Source organism: Berghia stephanieae, chromosome 4 (genome assembly GCF_034508935.2).
Source record: "Berghia stephanieae isolate SIO BIC M18660-M18661 chromosome 4, UCSD_Bste_1.3, whole genome shotgun sequence".
NCBI classification, from domain to species: Eukaryota; Metazoa; Mollusca; class Gastropoda; order Nudibranchia; family Aeolidiidae; genus Berghia; species Berghia stephanieae.
Window position 1 is genome coordinate 17091520 of NC_088363.1, and position 15000 is coordinate 17106519.

At 35.2% G+C, this 15000-nt stretch overlaps 1 protein-coding gene across 2 annotated transcripts in view; it reads right to left on the reverse strand.

Annotated features, from left to right (window-relative positions):
* LOC144970122 (uncharacterized) overlaps window positions 1-15000 on the reverse strand; it is a 44315-nt gene that overhangs the window by 11802 nt on the left and 17513 nt on the right. For both annotated transcript variants that reach the window (XM_078909367.1, XM_078909369.1), the window contains exon 3: window positions 7609-7674. In XM_078909367.1, coding sequence (XP_078765493.1) covers window positions 7609-7674 — 66 coding nt within the window. The remainder of the gene's footprint in view (window positions 1-7608; window positions 7675-15000) is intronic.

Consider the following 15000-nt stretch of genomic DNA (forward strand, 5'->3'; position numbering starts at 1 on the left):
CTCCCTGATGGATTGGTCGATTGGTTGTCGAAGGCAGTACACCAAGTAATTGGAGTTTTATTCAATAAGTTGGCCCGTCCCCTCCATTGTTCCCAGAGAAAGTCTGAGAAGGTTGTCTAAAGGCGGGCCGCCCCAAACAAACGCACGTTTAATTCCTCCTAGTCCTCTCAGCTAGCTCTGCCCTCTTGCCCCCTCTTCACCTCGGGTGTCCGACGGAATGAAGGATGACTTCAAACCAACAGAATGTCCAAATTGGGTTTGGCATAAAAGATGGACATCAATGGACCAGTAATGTTTTATCTTTTTCTTTTGCTTCTCTCTTTTTTTTTAATTTACTGTGATGGTCGTGGTCCATTTGATTCACACGGTTATTGGTGAGCTTTTCAATGGTCGAGCCTTTTTCCAAGGCAAAGTCAACATTGAATTCAACCATTTGGCTTACGATATAAACTGGTAAAATTGTATCCTTTTTTAAAAAGATTATTTACAGTTATGGTTGTGGCCTAAGTGATTCAATTATTATTGGTGAGATATTCAACTTTCGACTCCGTTTTCAAGGAAAAGCTAAGTTAGTTTGTGAAGTTTTGTGGTTTCAATGTGTGACGCTTGGCTGAAAGTCCTTGGTTTGTTCGCTTCTTTGGTTTGATTTGACTGTTATGGTTGTGTTCTAATTGACTCAATTTGTTATTGATGAGATATTCAATGGTCGAACCTTTTCGAAGGCAAGACAACATTACATTCAACGATTTGATCTCGAGGTTGACCATCAATTAACCAATAATAATTTATTATTTTCCAATTTTGAAAAATATCCTTTATGGTTGTGGTTTTGGCCTTATTGATTCAATTGCTTATTTTGTGGAATATTCAACGTTCAAGCCTTTTTTCCCAGGCAAAGGTAACCTCTTATTCAACGGTCAAGTGAGTTGTGGTCTCGTGGTGGTATGACGTTTGATGAAGGTTCCCGGTTTGTTTCGTTAATTTCTACTTTAAAGTTATGGTTATTGCCTAGAGTAATCGTACAAGCTTCGCACGACTCGCGACATATTTGGCCAAATCCTGATCTGCAGACATGACTGAATTAGAATGACAGTTGGCGGGAGTTCCACAGGGAAGGGACAAATCTGCACATACTGTTTTGTAGCCCATTAATTAGTCTTTATTCTGAATGCGATTATTTTCTACTAGCGTTATTTATAACAAGTCACAATTCAGTTTTTTTCTTCCACCAAAAATATCCTTGTGTTCATCACTTCGCACACTTTACCTTATGTGTTCATCGCTTCGCACACATTTTCATCGGTTCGCACACCTGTCATTCAAACCGATAACTCTACTCTTTAACATATATTTGATATGTTTTATCTAGATCCATTTGAATGACGGTCAGTTAGCTATTTTATCGAAGGAAGTATCTGATTCCTCTAATCGTTATTTGGTGAGATATAAACGGTCAAGCTTTTTTTTTCCAAGGCAAAAAACATTATATTAAATGATTCGGCTTAGAGGATAGACACCGATGAACCAGGAATATTTTATATTTTTATCCTTTTTTTTTTACTGGCCGAATTCAAATAGTTATTCGTAAGATATTCAGTGGTCGAACCCTTTTCCCTAAGCAAAGATAACATCGTATTGAAAGGTTTAAGTAGTAAGGCTTTATGTATGGATTTGCCATCTCGTGGTATAACTCTGTATCTGACTTGTAGGTCCCTAATTTAAATAGTTCCTTTGACAAAATTACTCTTATGGTTGTGGCTTTATTTATTCAATTGGTTATTGATGAAATATTAAAAGTTCGAGCTTTTTCCAAGGCAAGGTATAATATTATGTAGTGACCCATCGCTTCGTAACAGTATTATGTTGGGGTAATTTAGATGTTAAATATTTATAATCTAGTTGAAATTTTTGGGCTTTTATTGAGAAGTATAGATCTACTTTCTTAAAGAGGCTAAAAGGAAAGAAAATTATATTTCTGCTCATGTTCGCTTAAAAAACATTTTTTGACATCGATCTGGTCTGCCATATTACAGTTTGTGACGGTTTCTCACATATTGTTAAAGGATTTGTTACAGAGGATAGACATCAATGAACTAGTTATGTTTACTTTTGTATGTGTATGAGTGTCTGTTTGTGTGTGTATGAGTGTGTGTGTGTGTATGTGTATGTGTGTGGTTTTCAGTCGTGGTTATAAAGTTGCAAAATGACGCTATGGTCTTGCCCGTATATCCCGAGTTTATACCGGTTTCTCCTCTGCCATGCGAAACGGACAGTTGTAATTGCTTATTCCACTCTAGATAGGACGATAGTCTATCGCATAGTACTTCCGCCAGACCTGACAGACCCAGCTACCCAATCATTGCAGGGTGAACGGGGGGTGGGTTGGGGGGGGGGGAGTCGGAAAAGATTCCGACTTCGCCAGGGGTTGATCTCAACGAACGATTGGACGTTGGTCTATTTCAAGGAATTTGCCCCAATTTCAGAACATGCCCTTGTTTACAAATCACAACTAGACGTATACTGGAATCAAACTGGACTGATTCGCAGGGCATTTTCACTCTTCTCTATTGATAATTTCATCGGAACTACTAACCTACTAACTTTATTTAGATGAGAAACAAAGGGCCTGGGGACAATACAAAAAAAAAGCTGGACTATAACAGTTAACAGAATCTTTAACACATGCTTTCGAAAGAGAGAGAAAGAGAGAAAGAAATAACGCGATGTATGAGAATAGTGAAACCCCATTCTGGAAGAAAGAAAAAAAAACATTCTTAAAATTTTGGCCAGAAAAGTTGTCCTTCAAATATCGAACAATTAAAATGACTAATATCCTGTTAAAAACACTCAATCCTGGGACCTCAAGGAAGTCCCAAGTTTGAGAGTTTTTGACAAGATGATATCACTTTAAATGGTCGATATTTGAAGGACAAGTTTTCTGACCAAATTATTTTTAATGTGATGTTTTTGGGGGGTTTTCTTTTAGAATACGGCAGGCTTCCTATCGATGAATGTGTTGGGTAGGGAAATTCGATAAGGGACGCAAGAGGGGGGTCTGGACTGTGTCACTGCCAAACCCAGGGACTCTGGACTAGGACGGGCAGGGGTGGGAAGTAGGGGTCCCGTTTCTCGATCCTCTGAAACAGAACCGCGGAAGATTATCGCGAATACAGGAAGGCTGTGCCTGTTTTCCAGCCCTGCCATACACTGACAAAACACATCTTTTTTTTCTCCTTTTTTATTTCATTTTGGCCGAAAAACTTTTGATTCAAATATCGATTGATAAAGACGACCTAACAATTGATTTGTGAAAAGAAGTAGCTATAAAGTTTTGGAACTTTTTTTACAAGTTTGATGACCTTAAAATAGATTATTGATGTTTTTTAGTAAATGTTTTCTTCCTAACATAAGAAAAAATAGTGGACTGTCAATGCACAGCAACATTTGCCTAGCGTAGAGGGAAATGAACGTAAAAAAACAAATGCGATGTTCAACTTCTACATAATAGCCAGATTGACTTTCTCTCAAATCATAATTTCTATTATTATTTTATTTGAATTTAACAACTGTCTGAACTGCTTTCATTAAACTAAGGAAAAGAAATAATTTTTAGAATAATTAGAATAAAACAATGGGAGAACTGAGACCCAAATTTGCATCACAGTCACCGATATCTTTATGAAAACGATTGGACACGATGTCAAGTAAACGTAAAATCGAATTCCAGCTGCAAAAGTTTGATGTAAATGACAAGATCAGACGACATTCCATGTAAACTGCGATTATATGGTACTCCGAAATGGTTGTTTATTGATATTCATTTTCTTTTTAAAAATGATATTATGATTTATTGTCGATTCCCCTGACTGCCATCAGAACAAGAAGTGAGGTTTTACGTTATTTATTCTTCTTTTGCAAAGATAAATTAGTTTGTCATAATGATTTGGAAAAAGCTACTCCATAGTTAAATGTTTTGAATAATAAAAAAAATCTCAAGATTTGAACGCTTGTATACATATTTTGGATTTATACATGAACAAATTTGGATATATAGGTCAAAAGTATACAAAAATAAATAAATTAACAAATAAATAAACTATATATTAATTAATGGGTGATAAATAAGCAATAAGTAAACAAATAGATAAACAATTATGCACTGTAATTGGGTGGATTTCCATGCATTTCTTTACTATACCGGCAGTGCGATCATAATATAGACATCTTTTCATTTTATACACCATTTTGTCACACACCACTGTGTGCTAGATCTCTTTAACTAATAAAAATAAAAATAAAAAAATAAATAAACAAATAAAATTCCCTTTTTCATCCCATAGGGGATATTTGTCTCTAGGGTCTATTCCAAGAGAAGACTGGAATAACCCAGGCGTCAGCCGCAGTGCAGCGCCACAAACTGAGCCATTCAGGGCGAAGTGACTTGCTCAAGGACACACATCGCAACGGGTAATCGAACTCGGTACTTTTTTTGGTACGAAGCAAAGACCGCACCGCTGAGCCACTTGCATCCAATACTCATTGCCATAATAATATAGCCTATTCGTTCACGCCTCTAGTCATAGATCCAAAGCCAGTCAAAATATCGCGATCCAGACCATCCTCGGTATTGATTGAAATTAATTGAGCTTTTATATAGCGCAATATCCACTAAACGTGCTCAAAGCGCTTTACAAGGGGTCCTTGGCCAACAGCAACATTTAACATGTAGGACGGGGCATGATGCCTGTTTGGCGATATTCCAATTTTTTGCGGACAGAGACATCGCTGTTAACGGCCAGGTACTCATTTTACACCCCGAGTACGGTGAGAGAATGTGAGTAAAGAGCTTTCTCCAATGACTCAACTATGCGCCGAGCGAGACTCGAACCCAGATCCGTCCGATTCGAAAGCGCATGTCATACCACTAGAACACATAGCCACACAAATTCGTACAGTGCAACTCAGCAGCAGTCTCCACAAAGATGTTTTACCACATAAAATTATTTTTTAAATGTCCATCTATTTTTTCTTCTTTCTTTTAGATATATAGATCTATTAAATGAACGGATAATATTATTGAAGAGGTTAAGGTCGTATTCCGGGATATAAAACAACTTTTGATGAAATAGATGACAATATTAATTTATCCTACTTGTTGTAACAGGAGAACAAAAACATTACGACAGTGAGGATAGAATGATTTGAGAATTGATGTTGATCGGAAAAATACTTTCCTATTATGAAAAAAAAAAACACATTTTAAAAAAATTTGGCCAGAAAAATCGTCCTTCAAATATTGATCGATTACAATGACCCTCGTCTAGTCAAAAGCTCTCAAACCTGAGAGTTTAGTGAAGTCCTAGGTTTGAGAGTTTGTGGGAAGATGAGGATCGTTTTAATCTATTGATAGTGGAAGGACGAGTTGTCTGGCCAAAATTTTGAAAACGTGTTTTATTTTTTTATTTTTTTCAGAGTACAGGGGAATTTTCTTATATAATAATGATAATAAAGATTGATTTCTCTCGTTGCTGCGACCATAACGATTATAATGGCTTCCCGATCCAGGCAGACAACAACAAGAGATGAAGTGCGGCTATGTGGTCTTGTGGTATGACACTCGCTTTCGGATCGGAAGGTCCTGGGTTCGAGCCTCGCGCTCGGCGCATAGTTGAGTCCTTGGAAAAGGCTCTTTACTCACATTCTCTCACCGTACTCATGTGTAAAATGAGTACCTAGCCGTTAACAGCGTTGTCTTTGTCCGAAAAATTGTAATAATATCGCCTAACAGGCGTCATGTCCCGTCCTACATGATAAATGTTGCTGTTGACCAGGGACCCCTTGTAAAACGCTTTGAGCACATTTAGTGGATATTGTGCTAAATAAAGCTCAATTAAAAATAAAAGTGAGTAGGAAAGTGCCAGAAGACAATAGAGAATAAAAATTTCGCAGGCGGCGATGAGGGCTCGAACCCGCGACCTTCTGGCACTTTCCTACTCACTTCATTTCTTGTTGTTATCAACATAAGTGCCTGCTCCACTCACTTTTCTGAATTAGTTAACAATCCAGGCAGAGGGAAGGATATAAGGCATTCCGAATTGCTCCAGAACGGGTATAAATAATACTTCCTGGTTTTCTAGACCCACAACAACCACGACGCCTAATGGGTCAGGAACGGAGTCTGGATTATGTGCTAAAATGGAATTGCAAATATATAATATGACCCCCATCGTCTCTAAACGGTATTCGTGTTGGGGTAAACTTGATATACTTAAAATTGACTTTCTTTGATTAACTTATGAAATATGTGACCCATCGTCTCAAAACGGTATTATGTCGCGGTGAGTTGGACCGTAAAAAGTGAATTCAGAATTAAAATGAAAAAAAAAAATTGATTTTGAGTTTTTCGTTCTGTTTTGTTTTGGGTTGTTTTGTTTATTGGGTTTTTTTTTTTTTTTTTTTTTTTGTTTTTTTTTTTGGTGGGGGTGTTATTTCTTTTATTTATTATTATTTTATTTTTTTTTTTTTTTTTGTTTTTGTTTTATAAAAATGTTTCTTTTTTGTATGTTTTTTTTTTCGTATTTTTTATTTTAATTTATTTTTTTTTAATTTGAAAGATGAAAACAAAGTTGTATTAAGTCTCCACCATCATAATGAACAGAAAACAGTTGCGTGTTCGTAGCTAGTGAATTCAATTCCCAGAAACTAGTTTATCCCGGAATAAAACCGTTTTAAGACATATAATTTCAGCTGAATGTCTTCCGTGGAGAAAGTGAACTATTTCTCTTTATCATCAAAAAAGACTGAAATTTCGTAGGTTTTGTTAGGTTGATATACAATTTCAACTTCTCCATCCATTTCAAATTCAGACACAATACCAGACTAACGTGGTTTGACAAAGTGCCAAATTCTGACCTTTGGACAAGAACAAACCAAGAGCAAATGGATGTCCAGGTCCGACGCAGAAAGGGACGATGGGTTGGCCATGCCCTGCGGAAAGTGCCCTGTAAAATATTACCAAGCAGGCTCTCGAATCGAACCAAGAAGAAAGGGCAAGAAGAAACGGGGTCGTCGAAAAAAGACTTGGTGGAGAAACCTTCACCAAGATTTGTGCGTCTCCAATCTTACCTGGAGTGCGGCAAAGGACAAGAAGATGGAAGGGTATTGTTGAGGCCCTATGCGTCGCCAGGAGCCAAGAGGCATAAGTCAAGTAAGTAAGTCAACGTGCGATTAATTCGTAGAATTATGCCACCAGCTATCCTGGTGGTTGTTGTGATGACAATGACGATGATGGCGACAGTCATGATGATAACGACGACGACGATGATGATGATGATGATGATGATGATGATGATGATGATGACGCTGGTGCTGTTGCTGATTATGTTGATGGTAATAATGATGATGATAATGATGACGACGACGACGATGGTGATGATAATAATGATGATGATGATGATGGTGATGATGATGATGATGATGATGATGATGATGATGATGATGATGATGATGATGATGATGATGATGATGATGGTGAAAAAAATAATGAAGATGATGATGGTCATAATGATTAAGATAGCAATGATGATATACAGATGACATAATACTTACCCAAGAGATGTAGTCCCGAAGAACTATGTGGTGACGAGTATGGCTGACGATATCGGGCTTCATTTTCTGAAAACACAATATTAGATGGGAACATGTAAGTTTTTTTTTTTTTTCAACGAGCTTTTATATATAGCAATATCCCCTAAACGTGCTTAAAGCGCTTTATAAAGAAGATGTTTACAAACGATATCATCTATTTCAAACTCAATAATCTGACTGAGATGGGAACATGTAAGTTTGTTTGTTTTTTTTTTTAAACGAGCTTTTATATATCGCAATATCCACTAAACGTGCTCAAAGCGCTTTACAAAGAAGATGTTTACTAACTATATCATATATTTCAAACTCAATAATCTGACTGAGATGGGAACATGTAAGTTTGTTTTTTTTAACGAGCATTTATATAGCGCAATATCCACTAAACGTGCTTAAAGCGCTTTATAAAGAAGATGTTTACAAACGATACTATCTATTTCATACGCAATAATCGGACTAAACCGATTCCAACAAAAGAACAGTCTGTCCTGTGGCTTTGTGGTCTTGTGATATGATACACGGCCTCCCTAGTTCGAGTCCCATCGTCCGCAGCACAGAAGTTATATTATTATCCTTGGAAATGGCTCCATAATAATAATAATAATATAATAATAATAATAATAATAATAATAATATAATAATAATATAATAATAATAATAATAATAATAATAATAATAATAATAATAATAATAATAATAATAATAATAATAATAATAATAATAATAATAATAATAATAATAATAATAATAATAATAATAATAATAATAATAATAATAATATATATATATTATTATTATTATTATTATTATTATTATTATTATTATTATTATTATTATTATTATTATTATTATTATTATTATTATTATTATTATTATTATTATTATTATTATTATTATTATTATTATTATTATTATTATTATTATATTATTATTATTATTATTATTATTATTATGATTATTATTATTATTATTATAATTATTATTTTTTATTATTATTATTATTATTATTATTATTATCATATATTATTATTATTATTATTATTATTATTATTATTATTATTATTATTATCACCATCATCATTGTCATCATCAAATACGAAGTTAATAGATGAGTGGATGGATAAATAATCGATTAAATAAATAGTTTTTGAATAAACAATTGAAACACAAGCGTAATCTTATCATAATATACAAAATCACCATCATCATAATCTAGGCCATCATCAATATTCTTATCATCGTCATCATCGTCATCATCATCATCATCATCATCATTATCATCATCATCATCATCATCTTCATCATCATCATCATCATCACCATCAACAACATTACCACCACCGTCACTACAAACACCAACACCGCCCACCACGATTATAACTCAACATCAAAGCAATAATATATCCCATTATCAACAACACCATCTCATTCTCATCGTCATCAACATCAGCATCTTCACATCATTCGTCTTCATCAGCGTTATGAAACCCGTTGCGACAGTTGCGACAGACGATCCCCCTGGAAACAACATAACTTCTTACAGTCCCCCTGATCTGGCCTGGAAGTGGAAGTCAAGCATATCGGATTTCTCTACAGCTTCACCAATCATACACCTCCATCAGTGACCTCATACCATGGCTTTCGTGGCCTCTGTTTAGAACCATAACCCAGGCCTGCTTACTACTACGAAAATTTCGCACAACTACGAATATTTGGGTCCTAATTGATAAAGATATAAAGATCTTTAATTCAATAAACTTCTTGACCACAAAAGTTTAGCTGCCAGTATTATTAATAAAGGAGTTTAAAGCATTTTAATCTAATATATATATATATATATATATATACAAATTGGTCATTTTTGAAAGTAGTTATGTCTATTATGTTATTTCCCCAGAAAACTACGAATTTTTCCAATTTTAAGTTGGCAGGTCTGCATAACCCTCCTCCAACTAGGTGCAATATCATTGTGTGGCTATGTAGTCTAGTGGTCTGACATTCGCTGTCGGAGCACATTGTCCAGGGTTCGAATCCCGCTCTGAGCGACGCATAGTTGAGTCCCTGGAACATGATCTTTAATCACATTCTCTCATCGTACTCACGTGTAAAATGAGTACCTGGCCGTCAACAGCGTTGTAATACGTGTTGCTGATTGTCAGGGACCCATTTAACACGTTTAGTGGATATTGCGCTAAATTTTAACCAAAAAAAGCTCAACATTCGTCTTCATCAGCGTTATGAAATCCATTGCGACAGTTGCGACTGATGATCCTCCTGGAAGCAACATAACTTCATACAGTCCCCCTGGCCTGGCCTGGAATTGGAAGTCAAGCATATCGGATATCTCTTCAGCTTCACAAATCAAACACTTCCCCTAGTGACCTCATGTTAACATGTCTCCAACTAGGTGCAATGGCATTGTGTGGCTATATGTTCTATTGGTCTAATATTCCCCGTGGGAACGGAAGGACCAGGGTTCGAGTCCTGCTCCGAGCGACGCATAGATGAATCCCTCGAAAGAGCTCTTTATTCTAATTTTCTCACTGTACTCAGGTGTAAAATAATACCTGGCCCTTAAAAGCGCTGTTCATATCTGAAAAAAAAAATACTTGAAAAATCCCCCAACAAGCGTCATGTCTCGTCCTACATATCAGGTGTTGTTGTTGGCTAGGGACCACTTGTAAAGTGCCTTGAGCCCTTTTCGTGGATAGGCGCTATATAAATTATTGGTTTTCTTTACTATAACGTATTTATTGTGTAGATCTATGTATTTATTCATTTATTTACTAATTTATTTATGATTTATTATTCATGTATTCAATTTATATATTCAGTCTCTATTCATTTTTAATTATTTCATTTTTTTTTCTTGTTTTATAACTGTAGACTTTATATTATGTGGCTCCCTGGCAATGTGGTACAATGTCTAACCAGGTCACAAAAGTCAAGCAATTTTAAGCGTAGTCAGTGGGAGGGGGGATGTCTGGTAAGGCACTTAACACACATTACCCCACTCGACTCAGATGTGCGGCTATGTGGTCTTGTAGTATGACACTCGCTTTCGGATCGGAAGGTCCTGGCGCATAGATGAGTCTTTGGAACAGGCTCTTTGTTCTCGCATTCTCTCACCGTACTCAGGTGTAAAATGAGTACCTGGCCGTTAACAGAGTGGTCTCTGTTCGAAAAAAATGTAATATCGACTAACAGGCGTCATGTCACGTCCTACATGTTAAGTGTTGCTGTTGGCCCGGGACACCTTGTAAAGCGCTTTGAGCACGTTTATTGCCCTCAAGTTCAAGTTAATGAGTAATAAATTTTTAAAATAAATAAAAAAAACAGACGAATAGAAATAGATAAATATTTGCCCCTGGAGCCCGATTTATCCAGGTTTCTATAGCGTGAAACGGACATCAGCAATTCGTTGCTACACTATGGATAGAACACAATTCTATCACAAAGTACTTTCTGCCAGTTCAACTACAAACACCTAATCACTGCTGGGTTGGACAGGAGGGAGTGGGGTCGTCAAAAAAAAGAAAAATCGACTTCACCCGGGATCGATCTCAGTCCCTTTGTGTGTTTAGCGAGTACTCTACCAACAGAGCTATCGGGACCCCTTTCCCCAAGATTTTTAAAAAACATAACATAAAGAAATGATTGGAAAAAAAAAGTTCATAAAAAAAAGAACAATTCATACAAACAAATCACCATCAACCATTCATAATCATCACCAAAACCATCAGTAACATCACTGACATCGACATCAATACTATCATCTGTTATAATTGCTGTTTTAATTATCATATTGTCATTTCAACCATTTGTTACAATAATCTCTGGTTCATTCTCCCCGACTGTCCCCCTTTTCTATTCTCACTCACCCTCATTTAACCACCCCTCCTACCCCACCCCACCTACCATTCCTATTTTTCCTTCCTTCTGGAACCACATCAAAATCCCCATTCATCTCTACTCACTCGTGCCTTTACATCCTGCTACCCTATTGTGTTTTTAAAAAATGTTCTCTCTCTCTCTCTCTCTCTCTCTCTCTCTCTCTCTCTCTCTCTCTCTCTCTCTCTATCTATCTATCTATCTATCTATCTATCTATCTCTCTTTCTTTCTTTCTTTCTCGCTTTCTTTCTACCTCTTTATCTATCTATCTATATATCTATCCATCACTCTCTCTCTCTCTCTCTCTCTCTCTCTCTCTCTCTCTCTCTCTCTGTCTGTCTGTCTCTTACTTGTTTTTCTCTCAAACAATATTTTGCTTTCTAAAAGTCTGTTCATCGTTTTCCTATAAGAGGTAATAGCACACCTATTATCACCCAGAAAAACCCGGGTTTGGGCACTGAGTTCAACATCTTGTTTATTGATTGTGCAGGAAATTGAATTGACGGATAAAATCAGGCATACCTATAATAATAGTAAGACAGATTTCCTCATGGGAAATAATTAGTGAAATTTATTAGATCTTGCTCTCTCTCTCTCTCTCTCTCTCTCTCTCTCTCTCTCTCTCTCTCTCTCTCTCTCTCCCTCTCTCTCTCTCTCTCTCGCTCGCTCTCTCTATCTCTATCTATCCATCTACCTACCTATTTATCTATCTTTCTATCTATCAATCTATCTATCTATCTATCTATCTATCTATCTATCTATCTACATCCAACTATCTATCTCTCTGTCCTTTTTATAAGATCTGTGTCTTTTTGTTTCTATTTCGTTATTCGCTCTCTCTCTCTCTCTCTCTCTCTCTCTCTCTCTCTCTCTCTCTCTCTCTCTCTCTCGCCGCTATTTATCTCTCTTTCCATCTCTTCACTGCCAGTATCCCATATCCTAGATAGAACTTTACTTAATTGCTTTCATGCCTTGTGAGACCTGTAATTAGGCGCTCAGCATATCGTTTTCATTTGTACACATCTGCCACCGAGTGGTTTCCATCCTGGCCGTTTCTGAAGGCGCCTGGGTCCACGATGGGCGCCGAGCCGAGGAGCTTTTCGAGAGCTCAATTGATTGTATTCCACTGGGACGCTCGCCTCTCCCACCCTTCAAGTGCGCAAGAATGAATTAATGGACAGACCATCCTGTTTTGCACTCCATCTAATTTTGACTGCGGTCCATCGTCGTGGGGTGTTGCTAGTCAATAGATTTCCCTCTGTATAAAATAGCTATTTATAGTCAAGAAAATCACTGTGTAAATAAATAGATGTTAAATAAATGTGTTTTAAAGAGACTGAAAAGATAATCGTTATCCTCCTCATGAGTTAACTACTACATTTGAAATGCTAAATTAATCACATCCAAAGTTTGTTGTAGATATTTATTTTTAACCTTCAAATTGAATTGATTCACTTCTTTAAGTCAGAATTTCTTTTAATGGGAAAGGCACAAAAACAAAACAGTCCACCACATAACAAAAACAGCAACGACTAGAACTTAATTATTCTACCCCACATAAATAGCAAAGCGTATTGATATAAGAATATAATGAGATTTTTTGATGTCAGATTATCAAACGTTAAATTTAACTAAAATTTGATTTTTTAAAAAAGATACGTATCATTTAAATAATTTTGAAAATGTCTTAATGCAGAGATAACGAAGTCAGAATCGGAATAAAAGGAATAAACGATAGCTTGCATTCGTCTTGCGTTGTGGAACATCAACTTTGTCCCTAAGCGCACTGCAGACTCGTGCAGCTATTGGAGACACTTTCAAATGATTTTAAAGCAAAAGTTTAAGAATCACATTTTTTCTTTCCTTACAAATCATTTACAATATTTTCCAAAAAATGGCAGGCTTACCTAGCAGAAAAATTTATTTTTTAAACTCCAACTAGCTCTCTACAAAACAACTTTATGTTATTGTAAATTAAACAAAGATCATTCTTCAAAGTTTGTGATGTAACAAAACAAATCTGAATAAGAAAAATATATAAATATATATATATATATATATATATATATATATATATATATATATATATATATATATATATATATATATAATATTGTGTCGTAACAAATATGACGATTTTGATGCAAATGGTAAGGAGAAGGTTACAGTGTAATACAATATACTATTCTTACACTCTTGCTTTTTGGATGTCCAGACGTGTTTTCAATCGCTACACGAGCCTGCGACTTTGGAAATAAAGTTGAAACTTCAAAACGCAAGCGTGAAAGGGATCCTTCATTCTACCCCTCAATCGATTCTGATTTCGTTATCCCTGAATAAAATACATTTTAAAAATACTTAAATGATACATATTTTTCAAAGATCTGATTAACGTGAAATTAGCGTTTGGTAATCTGACGTTAATGGAAATGTTGCTGCACGCATCTTGAAGAAATAAATAATAATGTTAAATTGAATGTAATCTTCAATTTAATATACGAAAACAGATAAAATGGACGTTTAGGGTTTCCCCTTTATCAACAAAACAGGATGAATGAAATACTACAGACGAATGAGATAATGTGTCTTAACGCCACTACCACATTATCTCATTCGTCTGTAGTGTTTCATTCAGCCTGTTTTATTGATAAAGGGGATACCCGAAACGTCCATTTTATATGTTTTCGTATATCAAATGGAAGCTTACATTCAAGTTCACATTGTTATTTATTGGTAATCTGACATTACAAATAATCGTTGTAAAACTGATATTACGTGTTACTATTTATGGTGAGGGGTAGAATAATTATATTAAACCGTGATACAAAAACAACTCATTGGGTCAGTTACGTTAGATATAGATTATTGTTTTAGTTCCACTGGGAGTTCGATTTAGGTTTCCTCTTTTATGATACAAGTAATATGAAATGTGAAGAGATCACTGCTGAAAAGTGTGATGTCGGTAGCCAGAATCTATTTTTGGAAGATTCAAACGATAGCGAGTGTGGCCAGTGACAAAACGGGTGACAAAGGGCGTGTGCTCCTGTTTCTAGTCTCCGCATTGAGTACCTTAATTAGTTATCCCACCCACAGCCGTGCTTATGACTGGTGTGCTGAATGTCGTAAAATTGAGCGATTCCCATTATTATTATTATTATTATTATTATTATTATTATTATTATTATTATTATTATTATTATTATTATTATTATTATTATTATTATTATTATTATTATTATCATCATCATCATCACCACCATCATCATCATCATCATCATCATCATCATCATCATCCATCATCATTATTATTATTATTATTATTATTATTATTATTATCATCATCATCATCATATTATTATTATTATTAATATTATTATTATTATTATTATTATTATTATTATTATTATTATTATTATTATTATATCATTATTATTATTATTATTTTCATTATCATTATTATTATT